The sequence below is a fragment of the Protobothrops mucrosquamatus genome, unplaced genomic scaffold (genome assembly GCF_001527695.2).
Source record: "Protobothrops mucrosquamatus isolate PMUCROS unplaced genomic scaffold, P.Mucros_1.0 scaffold5480, whole genome shotgun sequence".
Classification (NCBI taxonomy): domain Eukaryota; kingdom Metazoa; phylum Chordata; class Lepidosauria; order Squamata; family Viperidae; genus Protobothrops; species Protobothrops mucrosquamatus.
The window spans coordinates 41,388-55,223 of record NW_015391336.1 but is presented as its reverse complement, the minus strand read 5'-3'; the positions used below and the strand labels follow the sequence as shown (position 1 = coordinate 55,223).

Sequence of the window (13,836 nt, the reverse complement as noted above, 5' to 3'; positions counted from 1 at the left end):
CAGATGTGGCTCAGAACAGCTAACTGAGCATGTTTGAAAGGTAACTAAAAGGCTACAGGATGAAACTGGAATAGATAAAAAGGCAGATCATTATGTTTCTTCTCATGTCAGTAGGCATTAGGTGATATCAAATGCATTTTATCATTCCGGGTGGAGAAGACACGGTGCTCTGCCAATGCATAGGTTTGGAGGTGTGAATTTGTTTCTGCATACATTGCATTTTCACAATCACACATTCAGTATGTACATGCTAAGAACTTAACAGATAACCTGGCATTAATTCATAGCTAGCAGAAGGAACCCAGTGTCATGACAATCACCAAACAAGTGTTAGATTAAGAACATAAAAGAAAACAATGATTACAAAGCGGGTTGAGTTGGCAAGATAAAAATAGGAGAGGGAGAGAGAATTTATGGAGGCGCCAATCATCAAATCCATCTCAAACTCATTCATCTCAAGTTCATTCATCCATCCTCACTGCAAGTTCATTTTAACACAAACCATCACCACAAACCATTGAATTAGTGATTTTGTATGCTTAGTATTATGTAGCTATTTAAAATAGGTATCATATGATCTGCAGTACTTGATGAAGTTTCTACCCACAGCTTTGCTGCTCTTCTTTATGTCATTGTGAAGATGTGTTTAGTATCATTATTCTCCCTTTGAAACAATGTGATATCGAGGACACAGAGGTCCCAACATACACTGCGTATCTTCAGCAAAATCCCGATCAGCGATATCAGAGAAGGGGCGTCTCAGCATTTGGCTGTGGTTCGGAGATTTGTCAGCTGATGTTGGGAGATCTATGACAAAAAAAGCAGTGGAGAGTATTGTGGATGTCAGCTCAGCCAAGTTCAGAAATAGCATATCAGCATTCCAGAAGAGACAATAACCATATTTACACCTTAAATCTCAACAGATATCAAGTCAATTACATTATTTAGTACTACCAGTAAGATTAGTATCACTCTGTAAAATATTACATTGCTTATATAACTTTGTTTAGTTTTTTCTAGGATTCTACATTCCCCTTCTTATGTTGGCACTTATTACAAAACATTCTATTAAATCAAATGCTTTTTAAAAGGCACATTTACATTTTACTACCCCTAGAAGTATTGTCAGACCAACTGCTAATCTTCCATTTTAAAAAAGGGTAAACAGCCTAACATGCTTTCGAACCTTCCACTTGGTCATGCTTACCAAGACATATTGACAGGTATGCCAACATAAAATACGGTAGCTGGTTTTAGGAACTTTGCTATGGTTTATACAAGTTACTTAACTAATACAGAGGAGTTATTAGATGTGAAAGTGGAAGCTGCTATTATTCCAAAGAAAATAAAGTGCTTGCAGATATTCATATCCTGTACAAAGTGTTTCCAAACAAAATAGGTGGAAAAGGATATTTAGCCCTATTCTGGTTAAATCTCATTTGTTGCAGCCATTCCTAAAAGGCAGAACTTTGCTTCTGCTTTGGAGAAGAGGAATACTGTTGCAGATCCTTGATAGGACTCACTAATTTAGCCCTTTCCAACTTAGACTCCTCTAGATGGAATCACAACTTCTAGTATTTCTACCAAGGATTACCAGGATACTGGCTTGGAATATGGAGAACTGTATCTCTGTCATATTGAGATTATACCAGTTGGGGAAAGGTGAGCTAGCTGAATAACCCAAATAAAAACAGCACAGCAGCAACTATATAGATTTATACCAAGTTACACAATAGCAGATGGACAAGACTTAAGAATTTGATAATAAAACAGCCAACATTTTCTGCAAGAACATGAACCTGAGATATTTCAAGCACAAAAACGACTATTGTTAACCTTATGACAGCTATTTTGCTACTGACATAGTACATAAAAAATTGTTTACACAAGTTAGTTTGAATAAAACCCAGGGTTATGCGCTGCAAGACATAAATTTGGTTCTTCACTGAATACAAGAAGCAACTAAGGTTGTCTTTGGTGTGTATTAGTTTATGTTTGAGGTGTTCAATTTTTATCCCCCAAAACTAGAAAAAAACTATCCTGCATTTCTACATGTTCCCCAGGTAATAATGAGACACTTCTGCAAAAAATGTTCTCAGTCTCACACACTTTTCAGGAAATACGTTTGTGGCAGCATAAAAGTATGGCCATTACATTCAATCATGGATTAAACTTTGTTTTTTTAATTTTGATCTCTGACATATAGCACATATACATCCTTTCAATTAAAGAATATATTTTGGAAAACATACTTATATACAAGCAACTCTACTTATAAGAGTTTTAAGTTATATGGATTCCTGGCAATTGATGCAATGCTTAATGACAAGGAAGACTGGGGACAAGGGGATGAATAAAGCCTTCTAGGGGAAAAAAATGCTTAAAAGGAGTTGCCAAAAAATACTCAACCAAGTAGCTATTACAGTCAAGTAATGTGCAATTATCAAACCCTGAAAATTAAAAAATAAATCACATTACACTGATGAAAGCCCGCTAAGAACACATGAAGAATATAAAAAGGAACCTGGCCAAACCACTTTTAGTCAATCTGATGTCTTCTATAATTCTTGTAGAAGCGCACTGCTGTTTCTGACCTGCTTTATCCAGAGGAAACAGCATCTGATCTCATCCGTATCTTATTTTTCCAAATTTAATTTTCTGTAATGCTGTATTTTTTTGATAATTATTTTGTTTCACCCAGTAAATTATCCGTGCAAAAAAAAACTACTGTCTGATGGTACTTTCAGTATTACTTCATGTTTTTTATACTCCTGTGTGTTCCCACCATTTTATCACAGAAAGAAAGAAAAACCCACTGGGGGCAGGGGCAAGGCCTACAGAAGGCTTTTTGACAATCAGTGCTATATATTCCCAAACTCAAAGACCCCAGATTCCTATTTGTTTGAATGTTTTTAGCCATCTCCCTTCCAATGCATTCTATCTGGGCAACATTTGCCATGGCCAGAAAAAGTCCTTTAATGCACATTATGGATTCATTCTAATGCTCCTTTAAATCTACCCACGTTTTAGATGAATAAAAACATAACGACATAATCACCTTCGCTTTGGTCAATTTTCATTCCATTGTCCTCCTCCTCCTCATCCCATGTGGCTGAACAATCCACCAGACAGATCTTCTAAATGTCCCTTTTTATCTCTGGGACAAGCTGTGATAGTGAACTCTTTGATAGTATGTTTATATTTTTTCATCTGCCATCTTACTTACATGGATAGGCCTCTATCTTCAGTCTGCATTTCTTTTTATTTGCCAAATGTGCCGTTTCCTGAGACAGCTCTTTTGGGCAGACAGCAGTAACTTCTCAGTAAAATAAGGTCAGGATTGTCCTAAAAATGGTTTCCCTTCACAGCTGAGATGTCTTCTCCCAGTCCTTTGGGTTCTGCAATGGCTTATTTCCCTTATACAGAAAAGTAGTCTATCATAAGGATGTAGACTGATGTCTAAAGCAAGTGTGGTTTGAAAGTTAAAATTCAACTGTGACCTTAACTAACCCTGTTCTACTGGCTTTTGGATCAAGGCTGTAAGCGCAAATAATATCTCTGAACCACAGCAGCAGTTCCTATATTCCTTTTCCTATGTCCTTTACATCACTGAATACAATGAGGCACATCTCTAGGCACATTTCTATCCAAGGGATAAAAGAAACTTCTTGACCCTGGACAGAAACGACCTTTGGTGTTTCCCCCCCCCCAAAAAAAAAGACTGTGCCTGTGATGAGAAGCCTTAAAAAGAGAAAGAGCCCTATATTGCAGAATGAGAGCTGTATGTTTTCCAGGTGTGTGAACAGCAAAGGACTTTATATATCTCATACCTATTCCTCAATGTTTATGGGACAGGATTCCGGAGCTTCAGCTGTTCAGTAAAAAAGAAAGACCAAAAGCAAATGGTAAACCAGAGAAAAGACAGACCACACAAATGCACAGACATACAATGCGGGGGAGGAGGGGGTCAAGAAGAGAGAGGGAAAGAGAATGAAACAACAAAAGCTTCCTGCATTACATTTATTGCCCCCTCCCCCCCGAAGAATTTTTAAAGATCGTTTGCATGATGACTCTGGGCAGTAACATTCCAACTTGGAAATGTGCCAATCAGTGTAAATCCAATCTGCTTTACTGTCCATTTTTCAGGGCACATTTGTGTTCCGATTTTATTTTTAAAAAATACAGAGAAAAAAACAATGGCTATTCCATTTACCCAAAGAGGGCAAGAGATTTAGCCCTATTTTTTGAAAACGTATAAAATGTAGATGGATTCTTGATTTTTTATTTTTTTTTCTACCAGCAAAAATGCTTCTTCTGTGTCTAGGGTGGCTGCTTCTCAGTGCTTCCTTGAATGGCTAGGTGACCTTGTACCTACACAGACACTTGGGTCAATCCAGGAAGTGCTACAAAAGATAAGTAGCATCCACCTTATTGTAAGAGCCTCTTCATACATTTCAAAAACCCTGTTTTCAAAACAGGGACGAAGGACCTAAGATCCAGGGGTAGGGAACCTTGGCTCTTTTATGATTTGTGGATTTCAGCTCCCAGAATTCCTGAGTCAGCATGGCTGGTTCAGGAATTCTGGGCATTGAAGTTCACAAGTCATAAAAGAGCCAAGGTTCCTTACCCCTGCCCTAGACAGTCCATTCCTGCTAATATTGGTAGCACCAAATTTAAATTTGTTTCAGCAGGATTCATGCCTGGATTGTTTTACCTTCCTAAATTTGAAGGAAGTAACTCCACATGAAAGATTCCTAGCTTAGTACTGTAGTCTGGTCTTTGCCATTTCTTTATGTTACTATAAAACATTGTGATCCATTCTGTAGCAAGAATTCACTAGAATGTATGGGATGTGTCATGAAGTCCTATAGGACGGGCCAGACTACTTTCTCTCTAGTTAAGGGCTGAACTGAAATACTGAAACACAGAAGCCATGGGGCCTAAACCTCTGCCTAAGCTTCTCAGCTTTTTAAATTAAATTATCCCAATTTCAACAGAAATGTGCAAACTATCTCACAATAAAAGCACAACTGAAAACATTACCAAGGTTTAAGAAACTAACTTTTTTGCTTTATCCACAAAACCCAGCAAAAATAGAAGCTAGAAACCTAGGTTACTTTTACTTCTTAAATTGGATACAATTTTACACGTATATTAAATTTATGCTATGAAGTAATGTCTAAAGCAGGCATGTCAAACACACAGCACGGGCAGGCCACGCCTATCCCGGCCCCACAAGGGCAAAACAAATCCCAATACATCACGATATAGCCCACGATACGATCGGTTTGATAACCCTGGTCTAGAGTGTCTGTCATTATTATAAAACACAGACTCATTTCAGAAATACAAAAGTAGAAAATACTGTATACCTTAATAAGGTATCATGTGAAAAGGCATCTGAACATGTTACATCTCAGAAAGCAGTGCAAAATCCCACAAGGTTTCCTATACTTCTGGTTGGGAGATAATAACTCAGGAAAGCAAAGTTATTGCTTGAAATGACCCCATAGTTAGTACATGAATACAGCATTCATTCGTCCTTGTTTAATGAAAACTGCCAGATTGGTAACTACTTGTGGCACTAAACCATTTCACTTTCCATAAAAACACTTTGCAAATTGCCATTAAGGATCCTCTTCTTGCTACTTTTTTTATTTAGATAGGCAAAGATGGGAAACTTGAGAATTAAATAGATCTTGTAGACTTCAACATATACAGCAACTTCCATCCACCATCACATATGCTTATGTATTTTGTTCTATAACATGTACACCTGAGACAGAAGTGCTTGTTTTTTTTTCTTCCCATCCATCTTCTTTCTAAGTAGGCCTTATCTCCAACATTCTACTCGGAATGTGGATTAGCAGCACTTACCTGTATCTGCTCTTAAAAAAAAGAAGAGGATCCAGAGACTAAAAAACCCATAGGCCAAGGCGTGAAGTTTACCCAGAAGATGTTAACTGGAATAGGAGATCAAACTTCGGAGTGAAGAAAATGGAGTGTGAGGGAAACTCAAGGACAACTTCAGAACCTCTCCTTTGCCAACAGATCAGCACAACCATCTTCAAACCACGTGCTTACGGGCTTAAAGCCACATGCATCTCTGCACAGCAGATCAGAAAGCCATTCTAAGTTCTGCTTGAGTGTAACTTCTGTGACTCTGAAACAAAGTCCATGTTGTTTCTTGAGCAGCTGTGAAGAAGCAGCATGGCTTTGCTCAAAGATTCACAGCTAGTCAGCAGGCGGCAGGGGGTAGAACATTTGGCTCTGTACACAAACAGTGTACAGAGGGGAAGGGATCAGCAGAAGAATCTTGCAAGCAGCAAAGCTACCCAATGGTATGCAAGCCAGAAAAACTGAAGCCGCTTCTTGTGGCAGCAGAGTCGCTATTAAATTTATTCCACAAGGTCCCAAGGTCCAAGCCTCCCTTTTTGAATCACCACAACTACTTCAGGTGATATTGCAGAAGAAACATTTAAAGTGCCTACAGATACAACCTGGATAATATGAGAGATGGACATGATCCTTATCCGCTACAGTTCCCAAGTTAAGGTCCTATTTCAAGCTCTGACTAAGGTCAACTGTGCAAAGGATTAAGGAAATTCTATTGCATGTTTTTCAGAAAATCCCTCCAATCGCTTTCTCATTTCTAGGGACCTCTGAGGAAAGAAAGGATCAGTAATATTTGATGGAAACATGAATCCAGTATATTTAGTTGGTCACACACAAAGCAAAGAGTGTGGGAAAATAAATAAAAAGTCGATGCCCATCAGGTCACTTCTCCTGATAATCCCACTGTCTCAGGGAATACTCAGAGACCCATGTTTGGCATTTCTGATTATTGTCAGGGATCTTCTTTGGCTTTTGGGGGGGGAGGGGGGGGGAAAGCCCTGACATTCAGTGTTAGGAATATGTATCTACAATTGTAGGTTGAAGTAATTAAATAATTAGATGAGAATTTTTCTTTAAATTTTTGACAAAGATAGGATTGTCTCAAATGCTATTTGGAAGGTTTGTTCATATTCCAGAATTCTCTTTTCCTCCAGCTGAAAGCACAATTGCTTTTTTAATCAGTTTGCTCAAAACAAAGAGCTGTTGCTCTCCATCCTTATTTGTTCAATGTACTGGTTGTCCAGCTTTCCATGGATCCAGTGCCATATTTTGTGAAATAAGACATGAGCTTACTGATCACTGTTTTTCACCCCTTCTTTTGTAGATCATGGTTAAATATTTTAAATTTTATTTCAGAGGAGTTATCTAATGTGTCTAGTATGTACAGTAGTTCTCATCTTGGGAAGCTAAAATCAAGAGGATTTAATCTGGTGATCTTATTGAATAAAACAGAAAAGAAGCACAAAATAAGATGCACTTTTCCCTCTAGCGTCCAGATTTCTTTTGGCCTCTTCAAGATCTTTAGAAAACTGTAATAAGCATTTTTTTTCATCTGTTTTCCAGTAAATTTGGTTTGGAAATAGTCTTTGAAAAGCCAAGTACTTTACTACTGATAATTAATAGCTGATATTAATCTGCTCAGCTATCTGTGCAACTCAAGCAGGATTACAACCAGTTTAAAAGATTACAACTGGAAGGGTCATAATGTCATCTTAAATTGTATTTACCATGACATTTGGTTAGAATTTACCCAGTTCTGAACTTTTACATGTTTGTGTGTGTGTGTGAGTGAGTGAGTGTGAATGAATGTGTGTGTGTGTGTGTGTGTGTGTGAGTGTGTGGCTATGTATGCAGGTATGTAATTAATATATCTATAGCGGTAATATTCCAAAGAACATCTTTTTTTCATCTTGAAACTGAAATGACCTAGCATGCCTGTGTTTAAATGATTCCTGCTCTTGTTGCAGGTCAGCTTATCAGCTGGCACATATGTAGTTGGCACAGCAAAGCCTGGATTACCCACAAAGTTTCCCAAATGGAATAAATTAGTAAGAGAGACAAGATGACAATAGGAGAAGAGATTTAGCTTGCTCGTAGCTATGTAAGGAAATCAAGGATGAAGAAAGCACTCCTTTCAACCGCATTGAATTATTATACCAACCATGAAAGAGGCAGCCTTGAAACTTTGGGGAAGGTGAAATAAGCAAGGAATAGGTTACCATGGTTTTTGAAATGATGGCACTTTTACTGACCTGGTTGAAAGGGTCTGGTGCACCTCTGTTTTAAAAATGCGAGGTACACACCAAAGAAAGTGAGGTATATTTATCTAATTGAAATCTAAGGAAGTTACAAATGCAAAATTGGGCAGTGTTAAAAACCAAAAATGTTTTTTTAAAAAAGAAAAAAAAATCTAACCAGCCCTTGACAGTGGTGTTGTTAATTTGCACATCAATTCAATCCACATTTCAGTTTCCTTCAGACCCATAAAAGGACAGTCAGTAAAGTTTATAATCATTCAACAACATAGAGAAAATGAAGAGATGAGAGCATGGACTAAGGAAAACAAAAACAGGTACTGTGTTGGCACAGAGCGAACATGAACTTTCACACTGATGAAATCCAGTGAGGGGAGGGGGAGAAAAATCAATGAAAGAGCAAAGAGAAGAAACAAAACATACCCAGAATTAGTAGCCAACTAAAAGTTGGGATTGTGATATTTGGGCGTCAACAAAGGATACCAAATATGTTTTTGCGGAAAATATACTCATGCTTGGTCATTATCTGTCATTATTGGGTTTCCTATGTGTAAGGATAAAAAGAAATCTAGGGACTTCTAGACAGACATAAAATAAGCTGGGGAGGTGGCAATAATCAGTTCTTATTATGCTAGGAAATTAAGAATTGGTCATTTCACTGACTGAATGAAATAGATACTATCAAATGGATTTCCCTTATCTTCAGATGTGTTCATCAACCCTAGCTGGCATGGTTATGGCCTGGGAATTACAGGATCTGAAATTACTTCCAAAGGATTCCAGGATGGGAAACTAAACTAGATCTTCTAGAACAGGGGTCTTCAAACTTGGCCCTTTTATGACTTGTGGACTTCAATTCCCAGAATTCCTCAGCCAGGCATGCTGGCTGAGGAATTCTGGGAGTTGAAGTCCACAAGTCATAAAAGGGCCAAGTTTGAAGACCCCTGTTCTAGAATAAGAACCCAAGAAGTTCCTTTTCTACCTATTGGAACTATCTGCCTGTAGAAGACTTTTATTTCTATAGGCTAGAAATTCCTAGATGTTGCTTCTTATACTTTAACCTTTAGCCTTTAACACTGTTGGGAAGAATCTTGACTTTGATCAGGTTTGGGCTCAGATCTAACTACCCAACCTATCTCTTATAGCAAATGAGTGTAATCATCTTCAAGCGACACACTTAAATTGCTTCCAAATTTGTGGCTTCCCTCCAAAGTACTCTGAAAATTGTAGCTGTGTGAAAGTGCCAGGTAAACTGAGACTGAGTAGATTATAGCCCAATCCAAAACCAGTTGTGCTACTAGTATTATCCTTTTTATTTTCTTGGATTTAAAAAGTTTAAGAGAGAAGAATGATTGTGAAAAGAGTGAGGAGGGGAAAAAGCAGGGCAAGGAGAGAAGAAATGTAGGAAGGCAAATAGCAGGAAGTAAAAAAAAGGATACCACAAATGATGCACTTTAGGTTAAACACAGTCTGCAAAGATTAGAGACTGAAGGGTTAAGGTAATCTAAGCAGTTTCCTAGAAGGTACTGAAACTGCAGTTACCAGCATTCATTGAAGAAAACCACCTTAGAAATTTGCTTTATATTTAGGAAATCTGACCTTTATCTCTATGATCTAGTGTGACTTAGGTTGAGGTGGGCAGGGGAGGGAGACAAGAGAGAGCGGTTTTAAATATCAGGAAGATGCCACACAAAAATAGCATTCTCCTTCCTATCCATTTCCCTAACCTGTATAACTCTAATAAGTATGTACTGTGATTAATGGCTGACAGCTCTCAGGTGGTGGCGGGATTTAAAGCAGAGGAGGGATATATAAAAAACTGTCCTCCCACCTCCCTTCAAAGTTCATGTTCAGCAGACAGCCACTCACCAGGTAAGCGGGCCTCAGAGCACACCTTATTGTCCAGAACTTTCACGCTTGCGTTGCCAATGTCATTGTTATTGTCACACTCCATACCTAGGTATGCGCCTGTCCTTTGGCCTGCAAAGGAGTTAATGCAGTTAGAGAGGGGGTGAGGCTTTGGTTTAATTCTGCTCCTCTTTAAGGTAGCAGAAAACATCACACACTTCAGAAATGAAGAAAACCTCAACAGTGGCCAAAAAGGTAGAACAGCCTTCTCCAACCTGCTACCTCCAGGTCTGTTGACATTTCAAATCCCCAAATTCCCAATTACAGTCTCCACTAGTTGGGAATTCTGAGGACTGAAGTCTCTACATATCTGGAAGACCTCAGGTCAAGGGGGACTAAGGTAGAGAGTGGACAATAAGAGATGGGGATGCAGCGGCCAAAAGCTATTGTGGCTGGTTTCCTCCACCACCTCCATTTTCACTTCCTGTTTCAAGGCTATCCTTGCCAATATGGAAATATAAATGGCACGTAGGAAGAGATTTGATCTTGTATATAAAGGTATCAAATAAACCAGTCATAGCGCCATAGAGAAAGTTCAAGGAAAGCACTTATTTTATGGTTTAAGTTGTCTCTGGCTGGCATCTATGGAATATTCTCAACAATCAAAACACAGCAGAACCTTGATTTGGTTGTGACAAGAAGGTAGAGCCAGATAGGATACAATCCTTTCCCTAGATAGTCTAGGAAGCTTTGCTCAATGGGCTCTGAGAAATCACACAACTTCTCCAAAGCTATGGGTTTCATTATTCTGGGCAAGATGCCAAGAGAAAAAAAAGAAAAATCATGATAAGGGTTTATTTTGTGTACATCAGTCTGCTGTTGCAAGGTTTGGACAAATTTTAAAAATAAAACAAAATCTATATTTAAAAAATAAAAGGGGGAATTCCCATTTGTATAGTGCCCAATAATATTCATCAATGTGAAGCATTTCTGACTTTGCTGACAATGAACAATTATTTAATCAACCATAGCATTTATTTTAATAAAAAATTGAGATAATCAAAAAGTGTTTCTTGTTAATATTCAGATCTAATTTAGACTGCAGAATGAAATCAAAGCTGAAACATGCAGAGGGCATTGCCTCAAAAGAAAACATAAAATTATTTTTAATAATATTAACAGCAACAATAACTTTCCCAATTTTTAGACAGCCTCAAGAAAATCTGAGAATTTAGCCATTTAATTTCAAAAGAGCGAGCTGAGACTTTGTAACACCTTCAGTTTGCTCCCTCGAAAAGGGAAACTGACCACATCCCTAAATTTTAACTATGGAATACATGAAATCATTCAATGTCAAGAGAACATAAATATGTTAAAATATCAAACTCCATGGTTTCCCAGGGGACAAACTGCCTTTTTAATTTTTTTTGGGGGGGTGGAATGTAGGGAATGAAAGTTACTGTGAAAGAATAAATATTAAAATCAGTAATATGTTTCAGGATTACAGGTTTTCATTTTAATAGAATGTCTTGCCAGCCAGATACAAAACTTTTTAACTCAAGTGGACATATAGTCAGAATTGCAGAGCTCTGAGCATTATGTTCAGGAATCTGGAACTTGGTTCTACAACTAATAAAGGTCCTGTCAGCCAAAACACAACAAAAACCTAGTTTTGATTCCTCTCCAAATATCTTTTTCAGCAATGAAATGTTGAATGGGGATATTATTCCAACCCTTGTAACTCTCAGACAATTGGGAGTAAAAAATGATTTGCTGACCTACTGCCTACTAGTTGTTTAACTTCTGCCCATTTTTCCTGAAAATAAACAAGGAAAACTGGCAGATCTCTTTAAACTTTTCATGTTTTCAAATGCCTTCTACCTGCTCATTTAAGAAAGGCCTGATGCTTCAAACTATAGCAATTCAGTTAGCAATACTGAGCTTGCCCCAAGCCAATGTGCCTCAGCCCTGTTCTTTCCTTGCTCATGATGAACCCTGCCTGTGCTAGATGTGAAAGAGAACCAACATGGGGTATGAAGCAATGCTGTATTCTGTGTTACCATCTTCCTGTGTGGGAGAGGCATCCTCTTCTTCCATGACATCATTCCCCTGCCGAAAAAGATAAGGTGTGAATATACAAATCAATGACTCACCATGTAGTAAGAATGATATTAATATTCCCACAGCATTCCGTCCTCCGAAGATGATTGGGGAAGCTATAACTTGGCTAATCTTTTTGCAAGTGCTTCCTTTAAAAAGCATATAGAACTGACATTTTCTGAGTTGTATTTACAATTCCAAATTATAAAATTTGGAATCACAAGGTCTGAATGCTGGCCTGTAGATCAGGGGTGTTAAACTCGCAACGTCATGTGACGTGTCGCGACGTGTCACGACTTTTTTGCCATTGCTGGCAATGGGGTCGGCGCAGTTTTGCTATGATGCATCCGGCCCGCGGGCCAGCAGTTTGACACCCATGCTGTAGATAGTAATTTTTTTTGGCACAAAGCACACAATATAAACTTTTAGAAGTGTGTTGCAGTAATTTAGACTAGGCCAAAAAGAACAGTTACAATAAAAGACCCACACACAAGAAAATCTCTTGCTTCCTTGAATGAATAAAATATAAAAATAATAAATAGTAAAAAGAAAACAAAAAAACAAAAAAACTCAAAGGGCAGATTTGATGGACCACTAGGTCTTTTTCTGCCATCAGTTTTCTATGTTTCTATAATAGGCTCAGCTAATCATTCTAGCCACAGTAATCCAGTTTAAGTATATTGAGTTTTTCCAAACTAGCTTGTTTGCTTGCCTGCCTGCTTGCTTCCTAATTTACCCTACCCAATTTATACGGCTGCCCATCCTACAACTCTGAGCAGCATACAAAAATTAAAAACTAGATCTAACTACTACTCCACACTCATCGCGTCATCAGATAACCGCCTGGCCGCCCTCTTCAGGGTGACCCGCTCTCTCCTCCAGTTGAGGGAGGGAGGGGATCCCCTGGAGGGGAGGGCCGAGGACTTTGCGCAATATCTGTATGACAAAGTCGCTCGGATCCGAGAAGGCCTTGACTCTGACTGGGTGGCCCCGGGGGAGGAGACGGGAGGTCTTGAGACTGTTGTATGGGAGGAGTTTGACTCTGTGGCTCCCGAGGACGTGGACAGGATCCTGGGGAGGCTGAATGCAACCACATGTTTACTGGATCCGTGCCCCTCCTGGCTGGTACTGGTGGCTCGGGAGGGTACACGAGCCTGGCTCCAGGGAATTATAAACGCTTCTTTGCGGGAGGGTGCCTTCCCCGCGGCCTTAAAGGAGGCGGTGGTGAGGCCCCTCCTTAAGAAGCCCTCCCTGGACCCAGATGTATTGGGTAACTATCGCCCGGTCTCCAACCTTCGCTTTGTGGCGAAGGTTGTTGAGAGTGTGGTTGCGCAGCAATTCCCTCGGCACCTGGAGGAAACAGTCTATCTGGACCCGCTCCAGTCGGGCTTCAGGCCGGGATACAGCACAGAAACGGCATTGGTCACGCTGGTAAATGATCTCTGGAGGGCCCGGGACAGGGGTCATTCCTCTGTCCTTGTTCTTTTGGACCTCTCAGCGGCTTTTGATACCATGGACCACGGTATCATGCTGCGACGCTTGGGTGAGTTAGGAGTGGGAGGCACTGTTATGTGGTGGTTCTCCTCCTTCCTCACCGACCGTACGCAGTCTGTATTGGCAGGGGGACAGAGGTCGACCCCAAGGCCCCTAACTTGTGGGGTCCCACAAGGGTCGGTCCTCTCTCCCCTTTTGTTCAATATTTATGTGAAGCCGCTGGGGGAGATCATTCGCGGCTTTG

General features: G+C 39.4%; 1 protein-coding gene across 1 annotated transcript in view; it reads right to left on the bottom strand.

Moving 5' to 3' along the window:
• Positions 1–402: 402 nt before the first annotated feature.
• Positions 403–13,836, bottom strand: part of RNF157 (ring finger protein 157) — a 38,703-nt gene continuing 25,269 nt past the window's right edge. The window contains exons 16-18 of the mRNA XM_029286871.1: positions 12,059–12,107; positions 10,020–10,130; positions 403–807 (exon numbers count right to left, since the gene is read on the bottom strand). Coding sequence (XP_029142704.1) covers positions 656–807; positions 10,020–10,130; positions 12,059–12,107 — 312 coding nt within the window. The 3' untranslated portion in view covers positions 403–655. The remainder of the gene's footprint in view (positions 808–10,019; positions 10,131–12,058; positions 12,108–13,836) is intronic.